Source organism: Melozone crissalis, unplaced genomic scaffold (assembly GCF_028551555.1).
Source record: "Melozone crissalis strain CALT ecotype California unplaced genomic scaffold, PUWL_Pcris_2 ptg000077l_1, whole genome shotgun sequence".
NCBI lineage: Eukaryota > Metazoa > Chordata > Aves > Passeriformes > Passerellidae > Melozone > Melozone crissalis.
In genome coordinates, this window is record NW_026535854.1 from 294,698 (window position 1) to 314,228 (window position 19,531).

The 19,531-nt window shown below is 45.1% G+C and overlaps 1 pseudogene and 1 gene segment (V, D, J or C); both read right to left on the bottom strand.

The window, feature by feature from the left end:
- Positions 1–9,351: 9,351 nt before the first annotated feature.
- LOC128946168 (immunoglobulin heavy variable 3-23-like) lies at positions 9,352–13,838 on the bottom strand (annotated as a pseudogene).
- Positions 13,839–18,649: 4,811 nt separating this feature from the next.
- LOC128946195 (immunoglobulin heavy variable 3-23-like) lies at positions 18,650–18,946 on the bottom strand (the record flags this gene model as incomplete). The annotated part of the segment is given in 1 exon segment: positions 18,650–18,946. A coding segment is annotated over 1 exon segment (297 nt), but the record flags the coding sequence as incomplete, so codon positions are not given.
- Between the last annotated feature and the right edge of the window lie 585 nt (positions 18,947–19,531).

Genomic DNA, 19,531 nt, shown 5'->3' on the forward strand with positions numbered 1-19,531 from the left:
CTGCGGGAGAAAGGGGAGATGGGGATGAGGCCAGAGCTCAACCCTTGACCCAAGTCCTGACTATCGGCCCAAAACTGGGACCCTTGGAGTTCATCATCTGTCGGATTCTCGGCTGTTTAGAAGGCCTGGAAAGGCCCGGGGTGGCCTTGGACAGCCCGCGCTTCAAAGGACGAGAAGGGACTTCAGACCTTCTCTCGGTCTTGGTGTTTATTAATTTTTTATCTAAAAGATTTTCTCTTGGCCCGACAGAGGTCTGCTCAGCAGTTAGCCATGAGCACACACTGAGAGCCCCTGGGGCTGTCACCTATCTTTATACTCGAAGTTACGTATACAATATTTATCATTTTTCCCCAATACCTTCTACCCTTATTAACCAGTGCACTTTTAGTAATAACTAATCCCAAAGTGCCACCATCACCACAGAAGATGGAGGCCAAGAAGAAGAAGAAGAAGAAGGACGGGACACACCCCAATTCCCACATCTTACTTCTCCAGACCGCCCCCTGTACAGAAATCCTAAACTTTGTGTTTTACACTCTAATTAACCCATCCCTTCACCATTTATCCCCGTGAAATCCTCCCGTCCTCATACAGGTGTCGTCTCCCGTGCAGGATCAAAGTCCTGTCACCAGACGCTTCTGGCAATATTCCAGGACCCCCGAGACCCCCAAGGGTTGTCTCGGTCACTCTGCACCTCAGTCCTGAGGTGCTGAAATCCCACACCAGTGGAACATAGCAAAGGTTTGTTAAGGAAGACTGTGTGGATCGATTCCGCCTCGAGTACAGACAAACCCATTCGTGGGGTTGTTTTTGCTCAGGGACCGGGTTGGACGTTGTGTGTCCCTTCTCTCGGCTGTTTTATGGCCTGGAAAGGCTCGAGGATGGCCTTGGGCAGCCCGCGCTTCAAAAGGACGAGAAGAGGCTTCAGGTCTTTCTCGGACTTCGGTGTTTATTGGTTGTTTATCTAAAAGATGTTCTCTCTGCCCGACAGAAGTCCGCATAGCAAGCCAGCCACGGGCACACTGCGAGCTCCCGGGGCGGTCACTTATCTTTATACTCAAAATTACTCAAATCCTCCCATCCTCATACAGGTGCACACTACTCTAATTGACTTATCCGTTCACCATTTACCCCGGTGAAATCCTCCCATCCTCATACAGGTGCACACTGCGAGCCCCCGGGGCGGTCGCTTATCTTTATACTCAAAATTACGTAAACAATATTTACCTATTCTTTCCAATACCTTTCACCCTTATTGACCGGTGCACTTTTAGTAATAACCAATCCCAAAGTGCCACCAGCACCACAGTAGATGGAGGCCAAGAAGAAGAAGAAGAAGAAGAAGGAGGACAGGACACGCCCCAATTCCTCCATCTTACTTCTCTAGACCCCCCTGTACAGAAATCCTAAACCCTGTATTTTACACTCTAATTAACTTATCCCCTTCTCCATTTACCCCGGTGAAATCCTCCCGTCCTCATACAGGTGCAAACTGCCAGCCCCCGGGGTGGTCACTTATCTTAATACTCAAAATTACGTATACAATATTTACCTATTCTTTCCAATACCTTTCACCCTTATTGACCGGTAATAACCAATTATTTTATTACTTTTAGTAATAACCAATCCCAATGTGCCACCGCCACCGCAGAAGATGGAGGCCAAGAAGAAGAAGAAGAAGGAGGACAGGACACACCCCAATTCCTCCATCTTACTTCTCCAGACCCCCCCCTGTACAGAAAACCTAAACCCTGTATTTTACACTCTAATTAACTCATCCCTTCACCATTTACCCCGGTGAAATCCTCCCGTCCTCATACAGGTGTCATCTCCCGTGCAGGATCGAAGTCCAGCCACCAGACACTTCTGGCAATATTCCAGGACCCCCGAGACCCACAAGGGTGGTCTCGGTCACTCCGCACCTCAGTCCTGAGGTGCTGAAATCCCACACCAGTGGTACATAGCAGAGGTTTGTTAGGAAAGACTGTGTGGATCGGTTCTGCCTCGAGTACAGACACACCCATGCGTGGGGTTGTCTTTGCTCAGGGACCAGGTTGGAGGTGGTGTGTCTCTTTTCTCGGCTGTTTTATGGCCTGGAAAGGCTCGGAGATGGCCTTGGGCAGCCCGCGCTCCAAAGGACGAGAAGAGGCTTCAGGTCTTTCTCGGACTTCGGTATTTATTGGTTGTTTATCTAAAAGATGTTCTCTCTGCCCGATAGAGGTCCGCACAGCAAGCCGGCCACGGGCACACTGCGAGCCCCCGGGGCGGCCACTTATCTTTATACTCAAAATTACTCAAATCCTCCCATCCTCATACAGGTGCACTCTACTCTAATTAACTTATCCCTTCACCATTTATCCCCGGTGAAATCCTCCCATCCTCATACAGGTGCACACTGCGAGCCCCCGGGACAGTCGCTTATCTTTATACTCAAAATTACTCAAATCCGCCCATCCTCATACAGGTGCACACTACTCTAATTAACTTATCCGTTCACCATTTACCCCGGTGAAATCCTCCCATCCTCATACAGGTGCACACTGCCAGCCCCCGGGGCGGTCGCTTATCTTTATACTCAAAATTACGTAAACAATATTTACCTATTCTTTCCAATACCTTTCACCCTTATTGACCAGTAATAACCAATTTTTTCATTACTTTTAGTAATAACCAATCCCAAAGTGCCACCACCATCACAGAAGATGGAGGCCAAGAAGAAGAAGAAGAAGAAGAAGGACGGGACACGCCCCAATTCCTCCATCTTACTTCTCCAGACCGCCCCCTGTACAGAAATCCTAAACTCTGTATTTTACACTCTAATTAACTCATCCCTTCACCATTTACCCCGGTGAAATCCTCCCGTCCTCACACAGGTGTCGTCTCCCGCGCAGGATCAAAGTCCAGCCACCAGACGCTTCTGGCAAAATTCCAGGACCCCCCAAGGGTTATCTCGGTCACTCTGCACCTCAGTCCTGAGGTGCTGAAATCCCACACCAGTGGTACAAATAAGAGGTTTGTTAGGGAAGACTGTGTGGATTAATCCCGCCTCGAATACGGACAAACCCATTCGTGGGGTTGTTTTTCTCAGCAAACCGGGTTGCACGTGGGGGATAATGCAAAAAGATGGAAAAACACAAACCCCACAATTGTGGGGTGAGAATGATTTGCAAATATCACCGTTCGTTGGGTGTTGCTGCCACTATCTGTACATTAAACCATACATACATGAGATAGAGGGAAATGTGTAAGGGGGATTTGAGGGGGGTTTCGGGCATTTTGGGGGAAATTTGCGGGGTTTGGGGGATTTGGGGCATTTTGGAGAATTGCGGGGGGAGGTTTTGGGGGAATTTGGTGATTTTGGGGGGGATTTTAGCGAATTTCGGGGGGGGATTTGGGATTGTTTGGGGGGAATTCTGGGGGGGATTTTGGGGAAATTTGGGGGAATTTGGTGATTTTGGGGGGGATTTTGGGGGGGGATTTGGGATTTTTCGGGGGGGATTTTGGGGGGAAATTTGGGGGAATTTGGTGATTTTGGGGGAGATTTTAGCAAATTTTGGGGGGGGAATTGGGATTTTTTGTGGGGGATTTTGGGGGGAAATTTGGGGGAATTTGGTGATTTTGCGGGGGATTTTAGCGAATTTTGGGGGGGGAATTGGGATTTTTCGGGGGGAATTTTGGGGAAATTTGGGGGAATTTGGTGATTTTGGGGGGGATTTTAGCGAATTTTGGGGAGGGATTTGGGATTTTTCGGGGGGAATTTTGGGGGGGATTTTGGGGAAATTTGGGGCAATTTGGTGATTTTGGGGGCATTTTGGGGGGGGATTTGGGATTTTTCGGGGGGAATTTTGGGGGGATTTTGGGGAAATTTGGGGGAATTTGGTGATTTTGGGGGGATTTTAGCGAATTTTGGGGGGGATTTGGGATTTTTCCCAATTTTTTAGGGGGGAAATTTGGGAGGAAATTTGGGATATTAGGGGGATTTTTGAATTTTGGGGGCATTTGGGAGGGGGTTTTGGGGGGCGTTTGGGGTTTTTCTGGAGCGTTTTGGCATTTATGGGGGGGATTTTGGGATTTTTAGGGGGTCCCAGGAGGGTTTGGGGGTGCCTTGAGGGGGAATTTCGGGGGATTTGGGGCAGATTTGGGGTCCCGAGCAGTTGTTCGGTGATTTTGGGGGATTGTTTTGGGGGGGGCCCAGAAGATTTTGGGGAGATTTGGGGATTTTGAGGGGGTCCCAGGAGGATTTTGGGTGGATTTTGTGGTTTCTGAGTGGGATTCTGGGGGGTCCTGAAAGGGATTTTGGGATTTTGGGGTCATGGAAGGGATTTTGGGGCGGTTTTGGGGTCTCTGAGGGAATTTTTGGGGGCATTTTGGGGCGATTTGGGGTCTCTGAGGAGATTTTGGGGCAAACTTGGGTGTTCTGAGTGGGATTTTTGGGGTCTTGAAAGGAATTTTTTGTCATTTGAGGTTTCTGGGGGGATTTTGGAGTCCTTGAAGTGATTTGGGGAATTTTTTTGGGAGGTCTCTGAGGGGATTTTGGGGCGATTTGGGGGCTCTGAAGGGATTTTAGGGGATTTCGGATTTCTGAGGGGATTTTGAAGCTCTGAGAGCATTTTGGGCGAATTTTGGGGTTTCTGAAGTGATTTTTAAGGGGAATTTGGGACTCTGAGGGCATTTTTGGGATCCTGGAAGAGATTTTGGGGCGATTTTGTGAGTTCTGAGGGGATTTTAAGGGTCCTAAAAGGGATTTTGGGGCGATTTTCAGGGGGTTTGGGGGCGCCCTCAGTGAATTGGCGGCCGTGTCTCGGGGATCCCTGCCTCTGATTGGTTCCCCGGGGCGCCTCCGGACCAATGAGAAGCCGTCGCTGGGCAGATTTTCCCCCCCAAGGGCGCTCTTCCCGCGCACGGTGCTGATTGGTCGCCGCCCTTTTCTCTCGACCAATCAGCGGCCGCTGGTGAGGAGGAGGCGAGAAACTGCGGATTTGGGTTTATTTTAATTAATTTTTAAATTATAATTAATTGATTTGGGATTTTATCGCTATTTTGATTCCTTTTTTTGGCGTTTGGTTTGTTTAGTTTAATTGGAATCAATTGCAGTTTTATTTCGTTTAACTGGGGTTTGTTTAGTGTAATTACATTAATTTCAAGTAATATAAACTCATTTTCAATTAAGACAAATTTTAATTTTTCTAATTATTTATTTCAATAATATCAATTTATAATTTTTCCAATAAAAGTATTATTTCAATTAATGAAAGCCTATTAATATGTTTTATTCGTTTAAAAAAATAACAGTTTATTAATTTTATGAATAAACAATTATAAATTTTCTCAATCAATAAAAACATATAAATGTATTATATTGTTTCAAATTAATATAAAGTTATAAATGTTTGAATTAAAAATTTACTTCAATTACTAAAGCCAATTAATTTATTGCATTAATTTCCATTAATATAAGTTGATACATTTTATAAATAAAAACTATAAAATTTTAAATTAATAAAGACATAAAAATTTTTTCTATTTATTCCGATTATCATAAATTAATAAATTCTACCAATATAAATTTGTATTTTTATTTATTAAAAACCTAAAAACTGTTATAAATTAATTTCTATCAATATCCATTTTCTAATAATTCAATTTCCTATAAATTTATTTTTCATTTTTTATATTAATAAATCATTGATAAGATTAAAATTTAATTAAAAAATAAAATCTAATTAACTTAAATTAAATAAAATTAAATTAAATTCCTCTTCTTGTATTTTATCAAATTTTGGGATTGAATTCCTGGATTTTCATCCGTTCCTTGAATTAATTTTATTTTATTTTATTCAATTTATTTCAATTAATCTCCTTTATTTGTTTTTCATTCCTCTGCTTTAATTGATTTTTATTTCTCTTTTCCCCCCGTTTCCTCCCTAATTTGCATCAATTTCCTGCCTCTGTTTTTGCCTTTTTCTATTTTTATAAATTTATTTTCATTCCCTTTTTTCAATTCTTAATCTTGCCCTTTCTTTAAGATTTAATTCAATTTTTTATTTTAAAAATATAAATTATTAATTCCACTTATTTCCTATAATATTTCTTTTATTTCATTTTTATTTCATTGATTTTTTCTGATTACTTTATTTGCTCCCATTTATTTTTAATCGTATTTTATTTTAATTTATTTTATTTTACTTTATTCTGTTTTATTTTATTTTTATTATTTTATTTTATTTTAATTTATTATTCTATTTTATTTTATTTCATTTTATTTTATTGTTTTATTTTATTTTATTTTATTTTATTTTATTTTTCTTTTTATTCCTCTTTTAGTTTAATTTAATTTTTATTTTATTCTATTTTATTCTATTTTATTCTATTTTATTTATTTTAATTTCATTTCAATTTAATTCTAGATTCAATTTTCGTTTCTTTGAAATTCAAAATTTTTTAAATTTAAATTAATGATTTAATTTTAATTTTCATTCAAATTCATTTTAATTTTAATATTTTCAAAATCCATTCATAGAAATAAGAATAAAGAATACGCCGTAATGAATAAAAACAAATAAAAATAAAATAAATTTTTTTGTGATTAATAAAAATAATAAAAATAAATCCTAATAAATTCCATTGAATCAAAATGCAAATAATGATAAACGAATAGATTTTAATTAAATAAAGTAAAATAAAATAAAAACAACATTAATTTTATTGAATTATTTTATTTTATTTCACTGAATTTTCTATTTAATTTTGAATTTTTTTCTATTTTCCATTTATTTGATTACAATTCTTTTATTCCCTTTAATTCCATTTTCTTTCATTGATCCCCAAAGGTAAAAAACGAAAATAACGAAGAAAACCCAGAAGAAAATGGAATTCTTGATTTTTTATTGAAATAATATTAATTAATAGCGATTAATAAAAGGTCATTGACTTTAATGGATATTAATAAATATTAGCAAGGAAGGAACCTGGCAAAATATTAAAATAATAAATAAAAACAATAAAAAAAAGCATTAAAAATAAAAATAAAATAAAATAAAATAAAATATAATATTTTATTGTTTTAGTATTATTATCAAAAATATATAAATCAAAAATATTGTCATTCATAAACCTCAAATAAACAAAGTTAACAAATTAATGATGGAAGTAATTAATTCAAAAATATTAATTAAAAAATAAAAATAAAATAAAAAATATTCAATTGTTTTAGTATTATACTATTAATATTAATATTTTCATTAATAAACCTCCAATAAACAAAGTTAACAAATTAATGATAGAAGTAATTAATTAAAAATAGAATTAAAAAAATAAAATAAAATATAAAATAAAATAAAATAAATTTACTTTCAATTTAAATTCATTTAAATTGAAAATAATTTAATTTACTGAAACTTTGTTAAATAGAAATGAAATAAAACAAAATAAAACTCCAAATCAATTAAATTAAACTAAAATAAACTCAATAAAAAAAAAATAAAATTTAAAAAAAATTACTTTAAATTTAAATTCATTTAAATTTAAAATAATTTAATTTACTGAAACTTCGTTAAATAAAAATGAAATAAAACAAAATAAAACTTCAAATCAATTAAATTAAACTAAAATAAACTCAATAAAAATAAAATAAAATAAAATAAAATAAAATAAAATAAAATAAAATAAAATATAAAATAAAAAAATAAATGTACTTAAAATTTAAATTCATTTAAATTTAAAATAATTGAATTTACTGAAACTTTGTTAAATAAAAAGGAAATAAAACAAAATAAAACTTCAAATAGATTAAATTAAACGAAAATAAACTCAATAAAAATAAAATAAAATAAAATAAAATAACGTAAAATAAAATAAAATAAATTTACTTTCAATTTAAATTCATTAAAATTTAAAATAATTTTATTTACTTAGACTTTGTTAAATAAAAAGGAAATAAAACAAAATGAAACTTCAAATAAATTAAATTAAACTAAAATAACCTCAATAAAAATAAAATAAAATAAAATAAAATAGAAATAATCTAAATTAAACTAAAATTAATTAAATTGAGTTAAATTAAATTAATTTAAAATCGTAATTAAATTTAAAAATTCACCTGGAAACCAATAATAAAAGAAAATCACAAAAATCGTAATTAAAAGTTCCAAAATTGGCAAGAATTAAAATTCAATAAAAATAAAAATTAAAAGTAAAATTAAAATTAAACTTTACAAGAAATTAAATAAAAATATACTTACCAATAAAATTTACGATATAATTGAATTCAAGCTGAAAATAAACATATAAATTTTAAAAAAAAATTAAAGTTATCAATAAACATATAATTTTAAATTAAAATGAAATAAATCAAAATAAAAAATAAATTAAAAATAAAAAAGAAATGAAAATAAAATTAAAGTTAAAGTTAAAGTTAAAATAAAATTAAACAAGATAAAAGTAAACATATAAATAAAAAAGGAACTTAAAGGTAAAATTCAGGCTGAAATTACATTTAGAAATTAAGAAAAATTGAAAACACAATAAAAAAATAAAATGAAAATAATGCTAATAGGAAAAAGAAAATTAACTTAAAATATATTTTAAAATAAAATTATAATTGAAAATAGAATAAAAAATTAATATTAAGAGAAAAAAGAAAATTAAAATTTATATTAAAATATAAAATAAATTCAAAGTTAATTATAGTAAAAAATAAAATTCAAAATAAAATAATCATTAAAATAAAATCAAAATTTAATTGAAAAAGAAAAAGAAAATTAAAAGAAAAATAAACTTAATATGAAATTAAAAAATGAAATTATACTTACAATTGTAATTAAAATTTAAATCAGTTCAAATTAGTTTAAAATGAAAATCCAAAATAAAAATTACAAATAGAAATAATATTATATTGAAATTAAAGTTTAAACTAAATTTCAAAATGAAATAACTAAAAAATTAAGTTAGAAAAGAGAAATAAAATAAAAATAAAATTAAATCAAACTTAAATGAGAATAAAAAAAAGAAAAAGAAAAGAAAAGAAAAATCAAATAAAATAAAAATAAAATTAAATGAAACTAAATTAGGAATAAAAAAAGAAAAATGAAATAAAATAATAAAATAAAATAAAATAAAATAATTAAATTAAACTAAAAGAAGAATAAAAAGAAAAATAAAATGAAATAAAATAAAATAATAAAATAAAATAATAAAATAAAATAAAATTAAAAAAAATAAAATACAATAAAATAAAATTAAATAAAATTAAATAAAATTGAATTAAAATGCCCCAAACAGCCCTGAGCTCTCCCGGCTCTGCCCCCGAGGCCTCCCCGGGTTTTTCTCTCTGTTCCGGCCCCGGCGCCACCCTCAGGGATCTGCAAAGGCCCCGAAAAGCCCCAAAAGGCCCAAATTGGCCCCAATTGGCCCCAATTGGCCCCAAATTGGTGCCGGTTTCACTTTCGGGGCTCGGCTGCAGCTGCAGCTGCTGCACCTGCTGGGGGCCCCAAATCCTCAGTCTGTACCCCAAATCCTCGTTCTTCACCCCAAATCTTCGTTCTTCACCCCAAATCCTCGTTCTTCACCCCAAATCCTTACTCTTCACCCCAAATCCTCGTTCTTCACCCCAAATCCTCACTCTTCACCCCAAATCCTCACTCTTCACCCCAAAGGCTCGTTCTTCACCCCAAATCCTCACTCTGCACCCCAAATCCTCACTCTTCACCCCAAAGCCTCGTTCTTCCCCCCAAATCCTCGTTCTTCACCCCAAATCCTCAGTCTGCACCCCAAATCCTCATTCTTCACCCCAAAGCCTCGTTCTTCACCCCAAATCCTCATTCTTCACGCCAAATCCTCGTTCTTCACCCTAAATCTCAGCTCTTGGTCCCAAATCTTCGTTCTGGGCCCCAAATCTCAGCTCTTAGCCCCAAATCTTCTTTCTTGGCCCCAAATCTAAACCTTAGACCCCAAATCTCAACTCCTGGCCCCAAATCTTCGTTCTTGGCCCCAAATCTTCGTTCTTGGCCCCAAATCCCCACTCCTGGTGCCAAATCTCAGCTCCTGGACCCAAACCTTCACTCGTAGCCCCAAATCTCAGCCTTTGGCCCCAAATCTTCATTCTTGGCCCCAAATCTTTGTTCTTAGCCCCAAATCTTCGTTCTTGGCCCCAAATCCTTGTTCTTAGCCCCAAATCTTCGTTCTTGGTCCCAAATTTTTGTTCTCTGCCCCAAATCTCCACTTCTGACCCCAAATCTCCACTCCCGGCCCCAAATCTCCATTCCTGGCCCCAAATCTTCGTTCTGGGCCCCAAATCTTGCCTCTTGGCCCCAAGTCTTCAATCTCGGCCCCAAATCTTCACTTCTGGCCCCAAATCCTCATTCTTGGCCCCAAATCTTCATTCTTGGCCCCAAATCCTTGTTCTTAGCCCCAAATCTTCGTTCTTGGTCCAAATTTTCATTCTTGGCCCCAAATCTTAACTTTAGACCCCAAATCTCAACTCCTGGCCCCAAATCTTCAATCTCGACCCCAAATCTTGGTTCTTGGCCCCAAATCTCAACCTTTTGCCCCAAATCTCAGCTCCTGGCGCCAAACCTCAGCTCTTGGCTCTAAGGCTCAACCAAGGTCCCCAAACCTGGGTGCAAATGGTCGAGATTTGGGGAAAAACGGGCCAGATTTGGGTCCGTGGAGTTCAGCAATGGGGTCAAGGGCAGGAGGGAAGGACCTGGGGAACAGGGATGGGGACGGGACCAAAATTAGATCCAGCAGGATGAGCCTCCAAACCCCAACCATCATAGGCGTTTTTGGCACAGCAATAGGATCCGGAATCATCGTCCTTGAGGTTGTTCATGGTCAGCGTCACCGAGCTCTGCCCGTTGTCCCTGGAGATCCTGAACCGGCCCTTGACCGACGGCGCGTATCTGGGGGTGGAACCAGCACCGTTGATCCCCGCGACGAATTCCAGCCCCAGCCCGGGTCTCTGGCAGATACAGAACATTGCAGATTTTGTGAAATTGAAGCCAGATGTTTGGCACAGCAAGGTCAGGGACCCCCCGGGTGGCTGGAGGACCCCCCGCACTCCAGCAGGGTCACGGCTGCCCGGAGCCCTGTGGGAAAAAGGGGAGATGGGGAGGAGGAGCTGGATTGGTTATGGATCCAAAGTGGGCACCGCCATGCCAAAAGAAGGGTGTGGGATCCACCTGGGATGACTGGCAGGAGTTGCAGGACGAAGATGGGGAGGTCCAAGGGCCCCAATTTTTAGTACACATCAGGATCTGCATGCAAGAATCAACATTTGGGTGGATTTTTTCCTTCATCCCCATTTCTGTGCCAAGGCTGCTGGTAATATTTGGGATGCTGCTGCTGCTGCTGCTGCTGATGGTTTTGACCCTGTTCCCATCTCCAAGACCTCCCCCTTCCCCAAACCCAGCTTCTTCCCCCAAACCTCAGCCCTTGACCCTTTGTCCCAAATCTCCCCCATCTGCACCAATGGTCAGCACTGACCCCAAACCCTCCCCTGCTCCTGCCCCAAAACTCAACCATTGGCCCCAAACCTTCACCCCTGGCCTCCAGTTCAGGCCTCCTCCAATCAGGGCCCAGGGAGCTGGGGGAGATTTGGGTGAAATGGGCAAAACTGGGGGAAAGCCGAGAGTTGGGGCAGCAGGGACAGAGTTTGGAAGGAACTGGTGAAGATTTGATGAACAGAGCTGGGAGTCGGGGAAAGATCTCTGGGGATTGTGGGCACTTGGGACTGCAATGGGGCTGGGGCCACGGCAGGAATTGTCAATACGAGCAGGACCAGCAGAACAATAACCATTACTGCTACGTTTGGCGCAGAAATAAACGGCGGAATCCTCGTACTTGAGGTTGTTCATGGTCAGCGTCATCGAGTTCTGCCCATTGTCCCTGGAGATCGTGAACCGGCCCTTGACCGAATCCGCGTAGTAGGTGTTGGCACCATTGTAGTAGATGCCTGCGACGTATTCCAAACCCTGCCCGGGTCTCTGGCGCATCCAGAACATGGAGAAACTCCCAAAATCGAACCTGGACCCTCAGCAGAAGCGCCGCAGGGAGCCCCCGGGGGGCTGGAGGTCCCCCCTGCACTCCAGCAGGGTCACGGCCGCCTGGAGCCCCTCCCCAAACCGTCACTGGTTTTGCCCCAAATTCCCTTTGTCTGGCCCCAAATCTCCAACAGAGAATTTCAGTACTGTAAAGTCCCTTCAACCCTGAAATTAGCCCAAATCCACCCATTAATTAATTGGACAGCTCTGCCTGACTTTTACATGGCCCCATCCCCATCTCCCCCTTGTCCCGCAGGGCTCCGGGCGGCCGTGACCCTGCTGGAGTGCAGAGGGGACATCCGGCCCCCCGGGGGGTCCCTGCGCCTCCTCTGCTGAGGGTCTGGGTTTGATTTTGGGAATTTTGCCATGAACTGGGTTCGACAGAGACCCGGGCAGGGGCTGGAATGGGTCGCCTACATCAGCAACACTGGTGGTTACCTCTACTACGCGCCATCGGTCAAGGGCCGGGTCACGATCTCCAGAGACAACGGGCAGAGCTCAGTGACGCTGACCATGAACAACCTCAAGGACGAGGATTCCGCCACCTATTTCTGTGCCAAAAGTTGGGCTGGTTGTTGTGGTCCCGCTGCCGGTAAAGACATTGATTGGGATGATGTTGGTCATGGTGCTATTTGTTTCTGAGTCCTTTTTTTTGAGCCTCCCAGTCCCCAAACCCAGGCCCTCCCCCCAAACCTCAGCCCTTGACCCTTTGTCCCAAATCTCCCCCATTTGCCCCAATGGTCAGCACTGACCCCAAACCCTCCCAACCTCCTGCCCCAAATCTCAAACATTGGCCCCAAACCTGCACCCGTGGGCTCCAGTTCAGGCCTCCTCCAATCTGGGCCCGGGGAGCTAGGGGAGATTTGGGTGAAATGGGCAAAACTGGGTGAAAGTCGGAAATTGGGGCAAAGATGGTGGACACTGGGGGAGAAGGTAAAGAATGGGGTCAAGGGTTGGGATTTTGGGTAGGATTTGGGGATTTTGGGACATTTTGGGAGCCAGGGATGGGGGTTTGGGGCCACCACCAGCATCGTCACCATGTCCAGAGCTCCCAGAGAGGATTCCAGCCCAGCCCCAAGGAGCAGCCCCAGACACCGAGGCCGCTGAGGGAGAAGTGAAGCCCCAGCTGGGAGCGAGGGAGGGAGCAAGGGAGGGAGGAGCAGACGCCGCGATTTTGGGGCTCCGCAGCCTCCCCCCACTTCCTCCCCGGCAGCTGCCGGGGCCCGGCCGGGGCAGGAAAGGAAACAGAAAGTTCCTGGTTTTGGTCATGGTGAACATCTGTGTTTGGCAGAGTGCAGCTCAGCCTCGGGGCGCAGAGCGCCGGCTGCACAAAAAGCTTTGTGTGCAAAGGGCCCTGGAGCGATCCCCGTTCCGCACTGGGACGGAGGGGAAGGGCCAGACTGGGGAGAAATGGGCATAATTGGGGGGAAACTGGGAATTGGGGAAGTGACAGTGGAGTTTCGGGGAAAATATCTGAGATGTGAGAAAAAGAGCCGGGATTTTGGGGAAGGATCAGAGAATTCTGAGATATTTGGGAAGAGAGAGGAGAGGGCTTAGGACCAGAACCACCAACACCATGAGCAGCACCACCACCACCACAACCACTGGTGTAATATTTGGCACAGAAATAACCAGCGGAATCGTCGTCCTTGAGGTTGTTCATGGTCAGCGTCACCGAGCTCGCCTGTTGTCCCTGGGGATCCTGACCCGGCCCTTGATTGATGGCGCGTAGTAGGTGTTGGCACCAATATAGTAGATGCTTGTGACGTATTCCAAAGCCTGCCCGGGTCTCTGGCACATGCAGAATATGGAGAAACTCCCGAAACTGAACCCAGACCCTCGGCAGAGGAGGCGCAGGGAACCCCCGGGGGGTTGGAGGTCCCCCCCGCACTCCAGCAGGGTCACTGGCACCGGGAGCCCTGCGGGACAAAGGGGAGATGGGGATGAGGCCAAAGCTCAACCCTTGACCCAAATCCTGACCCTGGGACCAAAACTAGGACCCTTGGAGTTCATCACGGTCCTCCCAGGTGGGTCCCACCTCTTTTTCCAGGTTGCCACACCTGCTTTGAGGCCCTCGACCAATCAGGTTCCTCATCCCCATCTCCCCTTTGTCCCGCAGGGCTCCGGGTGGCCGTGACCCTGCTGGAGTGCGGGGGAGACCTCCAGCCCCCCGGGGGTTCCCTGTGCCTCCTATGCCGAGGGTCCGGGTTCAGTTTTGACAGTTTCGAAATGGATTGGGTTCGACAGAGACCTGGACAGGGGCTGGAGTGGGTTGGAAGCATCAACAGTGGTGGCAGCACCTACTACGCACCATCGGTCATGGGCCGGGTCACGATCTCCAGGGACAACGGGCAGAGCTCGGTGACGCTGACCATGAACAACCTCAAAGACGAGGATTCCGCCACCTATTTCTGTGCCAAAACCACTGTTACTGGAAATGTTGCCCGTGCTGATGCTTTTGACGCCGTCCCCTTCATCCTTTCCCCCCTTGTCCCCGTTCCCCAGACCCTTCCCCAATCCCCAGGCCCTGACCCCATTCCTGTCCCCGTGCCCCAACCCTGCCCTGGCTCTGCCCCGCATTCTCAGCTCCTGGCCCCACTCCTCAGCTCAGGGCCCACTCGGGGCCATTTTGGCTCCTGAGCTCTCCTTGGCCATTCTGACCCTGCCCTTGACCGATGGAACGTTCCAGGTGACTCCACCCTTGGACCCCTCTGCTTCTCTCAGCATGGTGCCCATGGTTCGAGATCAATTTCAACAATTTCATCTCCCCTAACTTTCATGAGTTTCGGGAAAAATAAAAGGGTTTTTTCTCCATAGCTCCCAGAGAGGATTCCAGCCCAGCCCCAAGGAGCAGCCCCAGACTCCGCGGCCGTTGAGGGAGAAGTGAAGCCCCAGGTGGGAGCGAGCGAGGGAGGGAGGGAGGAGCAGACGCGGCGATTTTGGGTCTCTGCAGCCTCCCCCCACTTCCTGCCCGGCAGCTGCCGGGGCCCGGCCGGGGCAGGAAAGGAAACAGAAAGTTCCTGGTTTTGGTCATTGTGAACATCTGTGTTTGGCAGAGGGCAGCTCAGCCTGTGGGCTCTGCGGCAGAGTTCCAGCGGCACAAAAAGCTTTGTGTGCAAAGGGCCCTGGAGCGATCCCTACTCCACACTCGGACGGAGGCAACTGGGCGAGATTGGGGTGGAATGGGGAAAATTGGGGGGAAATGGAGAGTTTGGTCTGCAGGGGCAGACTTTGGGGGAAAATGGTGAAGATTTGAGGAGAAGGGCTGGGATTTGGACGACGGATCTCTGGGATTGGGGAAACTTGATGACCATCATGGTCACTGCCAGGATTGATGCCGAAACCGGCGTCAATAGCATTGCCAGCGTAACCATTGCAAAGTTTGACCCAGAAATAAACGGTGGAATCCTCGTCCTTGAGGTTGTTCATGGTCAGCGTCACCGAGCTCTGCCCGTTGTCCCTGGAGATCCTGAACCGGCCCTTGAATGACGGCGCGTATCTGGGAGTGTCGCCATCACTGGTGACACTCGCCACAAACTCCAAACCCTGTCCCGGTCTCTGGCGGATCCAGGCCATCCCAAAACTGATGAAATCGAACCCGGACCCTCGGCAGAGGAGGCGCAGGGACCCCCCGGGGGGCTGGAGGTCCTCCCCGCACTCCAGCAGGGTCATGGCTGCCCGGAGCCCTGCAGGACAAAGGGGAGATGGGGATGAGGCCAAAGCTCAACATTGACCCAAATCCTGACTCTGGGCCTCAAACTGGGACCCTTGGAGTTCATCATCCTCCTCCCAGGTGGGTCCCGCCCCTTTTTACAGCTGGCCACATGCAATATGATACATTCAACCAGTCAGGTTTCTCATCCCTATCTCCCCTTTGTCCCTCAGGGCTCCGGGCGGCCGTGACCCTGCTGGAGTGCGAGGGGGACCTCCAGCCCCCCGGGGGTTCCCTGCGCCTCCTCTGCCGAGGGTCCGGGTTCAGTTTCAGAAGCTACGAAATGAACTGGATCCACCAGAGACCCGGGCAGGGCCTGGAGTGGTTCGCGGTGATCACCAACACTGGTGGCACCACCATCTACGCGCCATCAGTCAAGGGCCGGTTCAGGATCTCCAGGGACAACGGGCAGAGCTCAGTGACACTTACCATGAACAACCTCAAGTATGAGGATTCTGGATCCTATTTCTGTGGGAAAGCTTCGTTCTCTGGTTGTGTTCCTAATGCTGGTTATATTGACGATGCACGTTATGGCCTCCAGCTCCTGGTTCTGGCACCAGTCCCATCATTGAGTCCCCAGAGTTGTGATTTTCATCCCAAATGTCACCCATTGACCCAGCCCTTTACCCTTTGTCCCCATTTGCACCAATGGTCAGCACTGACCCCAAACCCTTCCCTGCTCCTGCCCCAAAACTGAACCACTGGCCCCAAACCTTCAGCCCGGAGCTCGAGGTCTGACCTTGCTCTCCAAGAGTTCCCATTTCTGCCTGTGCCAGCTCAGCCAATCAGGGCCCGAGGAGCAGGGGGAGATTTGAGGACAACGTGGAGATTTGGGGCGAATTTTGGTGCCAACTTACTTTGGTTTGGGGCAGAACAAGTAAGGGCTTTGTGGCTTCGTGGTTGGCGTTGCTGGAAATGGGGGAGATCTGGGCGAGGGGGTCAGGAATGGGGTCAAGGGCTGAGATTTGGGGAAGGGTCTGGGGACTGGGGACAGGAAGGGCTCAGAAATGGTGGTGCCACCACCGGCAGGGTCAATATAGGCAGCAGCATCAGCACCACCACCATAAGCAGCTTTGGCACAGAAATAGGCGGTGGAATCCTCGTCCTTGATGTTGTTCATGGTCAGCGTCACCGAGCTCTGCCCGTTGTCCCTGGAGATCGTGAACCGGCCCTGCACCGAATCCCCATAGAAGTTGTCTCCTTCGTAGTCAATCCGCGCAACCCCTTCCAGCCCCTGCCCAGGCCTCTGGCGAACCCAAATAAAACTGGTTTGTCGGAAATCGAATCCAGACCCTCGGCAGAGGAGGCGCAGGGATCCCCCGGGGGGCTGGAGGTCCCCCCCACACTCCAGTAGGGCCACGGCCGCCCGGAGCCCTGCGGGAAAAAGGGGAGATGGGGATGAGAAACCTGATTGTTCGAGGGCCTCCAAGTGGGCAAGGCCAGCTAGAAAAAGGGGCCTGGACCCAGCTGGGAGGAGGATGATGAACTCGAAGGGTCCCAATTTGGGGCCAAGATTCGGGATTTGGGTCAAGGGTTGAGCTTTTGCCTCATCCCCATCTCCCCTTTGTCCCGCAGGGCTCCGGGCGGCCGTGACCCTGCTGGAGTGTGGGGGGGACCTCCAGCCCCCCGGGGGGTCCCTGCGCCTCCTCTGCCGAGGGTCCGGGTTTAGTTTTGGGAGTTTCTCCATGTTCTGGATCTGCCAGAGACCCGGGCAGGGGCTGGAGCCAGTCGCCATTATCAGCAAAGGTGGCAGCGCCTACTACGCGCCATCGGTCAAGGGTCGATTCAGGATCTCCAGGGACAACGGGCAGAGCTCGGTGACGCTGACCATGAACAACCTCAAGGACGAGGATTCTGGATCCTATTTCTGTGGGAAATGTGCTTATACTGGTGGTTGCAGTTCTGATGGTGGTGCTATTGATGTGCCGGTCTTGGCCCCATTCCCCAACCAGCACTGCAGGAGCATCAGGGCACGGAACGGTCAGGACAGACGGACGGACATGAGAGATCTCTGCAGCCAGGTTGTGGAATTTGGGGTTTATTGCAAAGGACGAACTGCAGGGGCCTGCTGTGAACTGCCAGGCACAGCTGGAGCCGGGCTGAGAGAAGAGAGGGGAGAGAGGATGAGAGGGTGAGAGAGTAAGAGAGTAAAAAAGGTAAATGAGTAAATGGGTGAGAGAATAAAAAGGGTAAGAGAGTGAAAGAGTCAGTGAATAAAATGGTAAGAGTGTAAAAGGGTAAGAACATAAAACTGTAAGAGAATAAAAGGGTAAGAGAGTGAGGTTCCCACCACAATACAATAAATCTTCTTCTCTGTAGAAGATTCTAATTCTCACTAACCAATCTGGTCCAACATACAAACCCTACAGCATTTACATACAGCCTATAAGAATAGTTTCATTACCGTACTGTGTTACATTTTAAACCCTAAAAATTGGTCTTTGGGACCCTTCTGCTAAGACTGAAACCGACTCGTTGGAAACCCTAAAAACTCCTTTTTGGAGCAACTTCAAACCCTAAAAACACCTTTTTGGAGCAACTTTAAACCCGAAAACACCTTTTTGGAGTAACTTTAAACCCGAAAACTCCTTTTTGGAGTAACTTTAAACTCTAAAATCTCCTCTTTGGCCCCTTCTGCCAAGCTGTTAGGTCGCTCTGACCCTTGGAGCTGTCTGCAATCAGAGGGTGTTGTTCCATCAAAAGGGGATCACCTTCAGGTGACCACACTGTTGTTTTCCTGTTGTTCGGTCACTCTGGGATCTCAAAGCTTGCTTTCCTTTCAATCTTGCTGATGGTTTCCATATTCTCAAAATCTTTTGCCAGGCAATCACATTGATAAGGCTTTGCTGTTCCATCTTCCCCAACCAGCATCAGCATAAGCACCGTGACCATCGGTGTCCTTGGCGCAGAAATAGGATCCGGAATCCTCATCCTTGAGGTTGTTCATGGTCAGCGTCACCGAGCTCTGCCCGTTGTCCCTGGAGATCCCGAACCGGCCCTTAACGGAATCCGCGTACCAGGTGCTGCCACCACTGCTGGTGATGGTTCTGACACACTCCAGCCCCTGCCCAGGTCTCTGGCAGATCCAGGCCATCCCAAAATGGCCAAAATCAAACCCGGACCCTCGGCACTGCAACGTCAGGGACCCCCCGGGGGGCTTGAGGTTGCCCCCACACTCCAGCAGGGTCACGGCCGCCCGGAGCCCTGCGGGACAAAGAGGACATGGGGATGAGGCGATGCAAAAGTCAGGCAGAGGTGTCCAAGTAATTAATGGGTGGACTGGGGCTCATTGCTCGGTTTAAGGCACTTTACCTTTCAGGATACATCTGTTGGAGATTTGGGGACAAACAAAGGGAATTTGGGGCAAAACCGGTGAAGGTTTGGGGATGGGGGAGCGGCCGTGACCCTGCTGGAGTGCGGGGGGGACCTCCAGCCCCCCGGGGGGGTCCCTGATGTTGCTGTGCCGAGGGTCCGGGTTCAATTTTGGGAGTTTTGGAATGTTCTGGATCCGCCAGAGACCTGGGAAGGGGCTGGAGTGGCTCACTGGGATCTACAGCAATGGTGCTTACACCGAGAACGCGCCATCGGTCAAGGATCGGTTCACGATCTCCAGGGACAACGGGTAGAGCTCGGTGACGCTGACCATGAACAACCTCAAGGACGAGGATTCCGGATCCTATTTTTGCGCCAAGGCTGCTGGTGCCAGTTGGGGTAATGATGTCTCTCCTCTTGGCCCCATCCCCTTGATTGCGTCCCCTCCTGTCCCCAATCCCCAGACCCT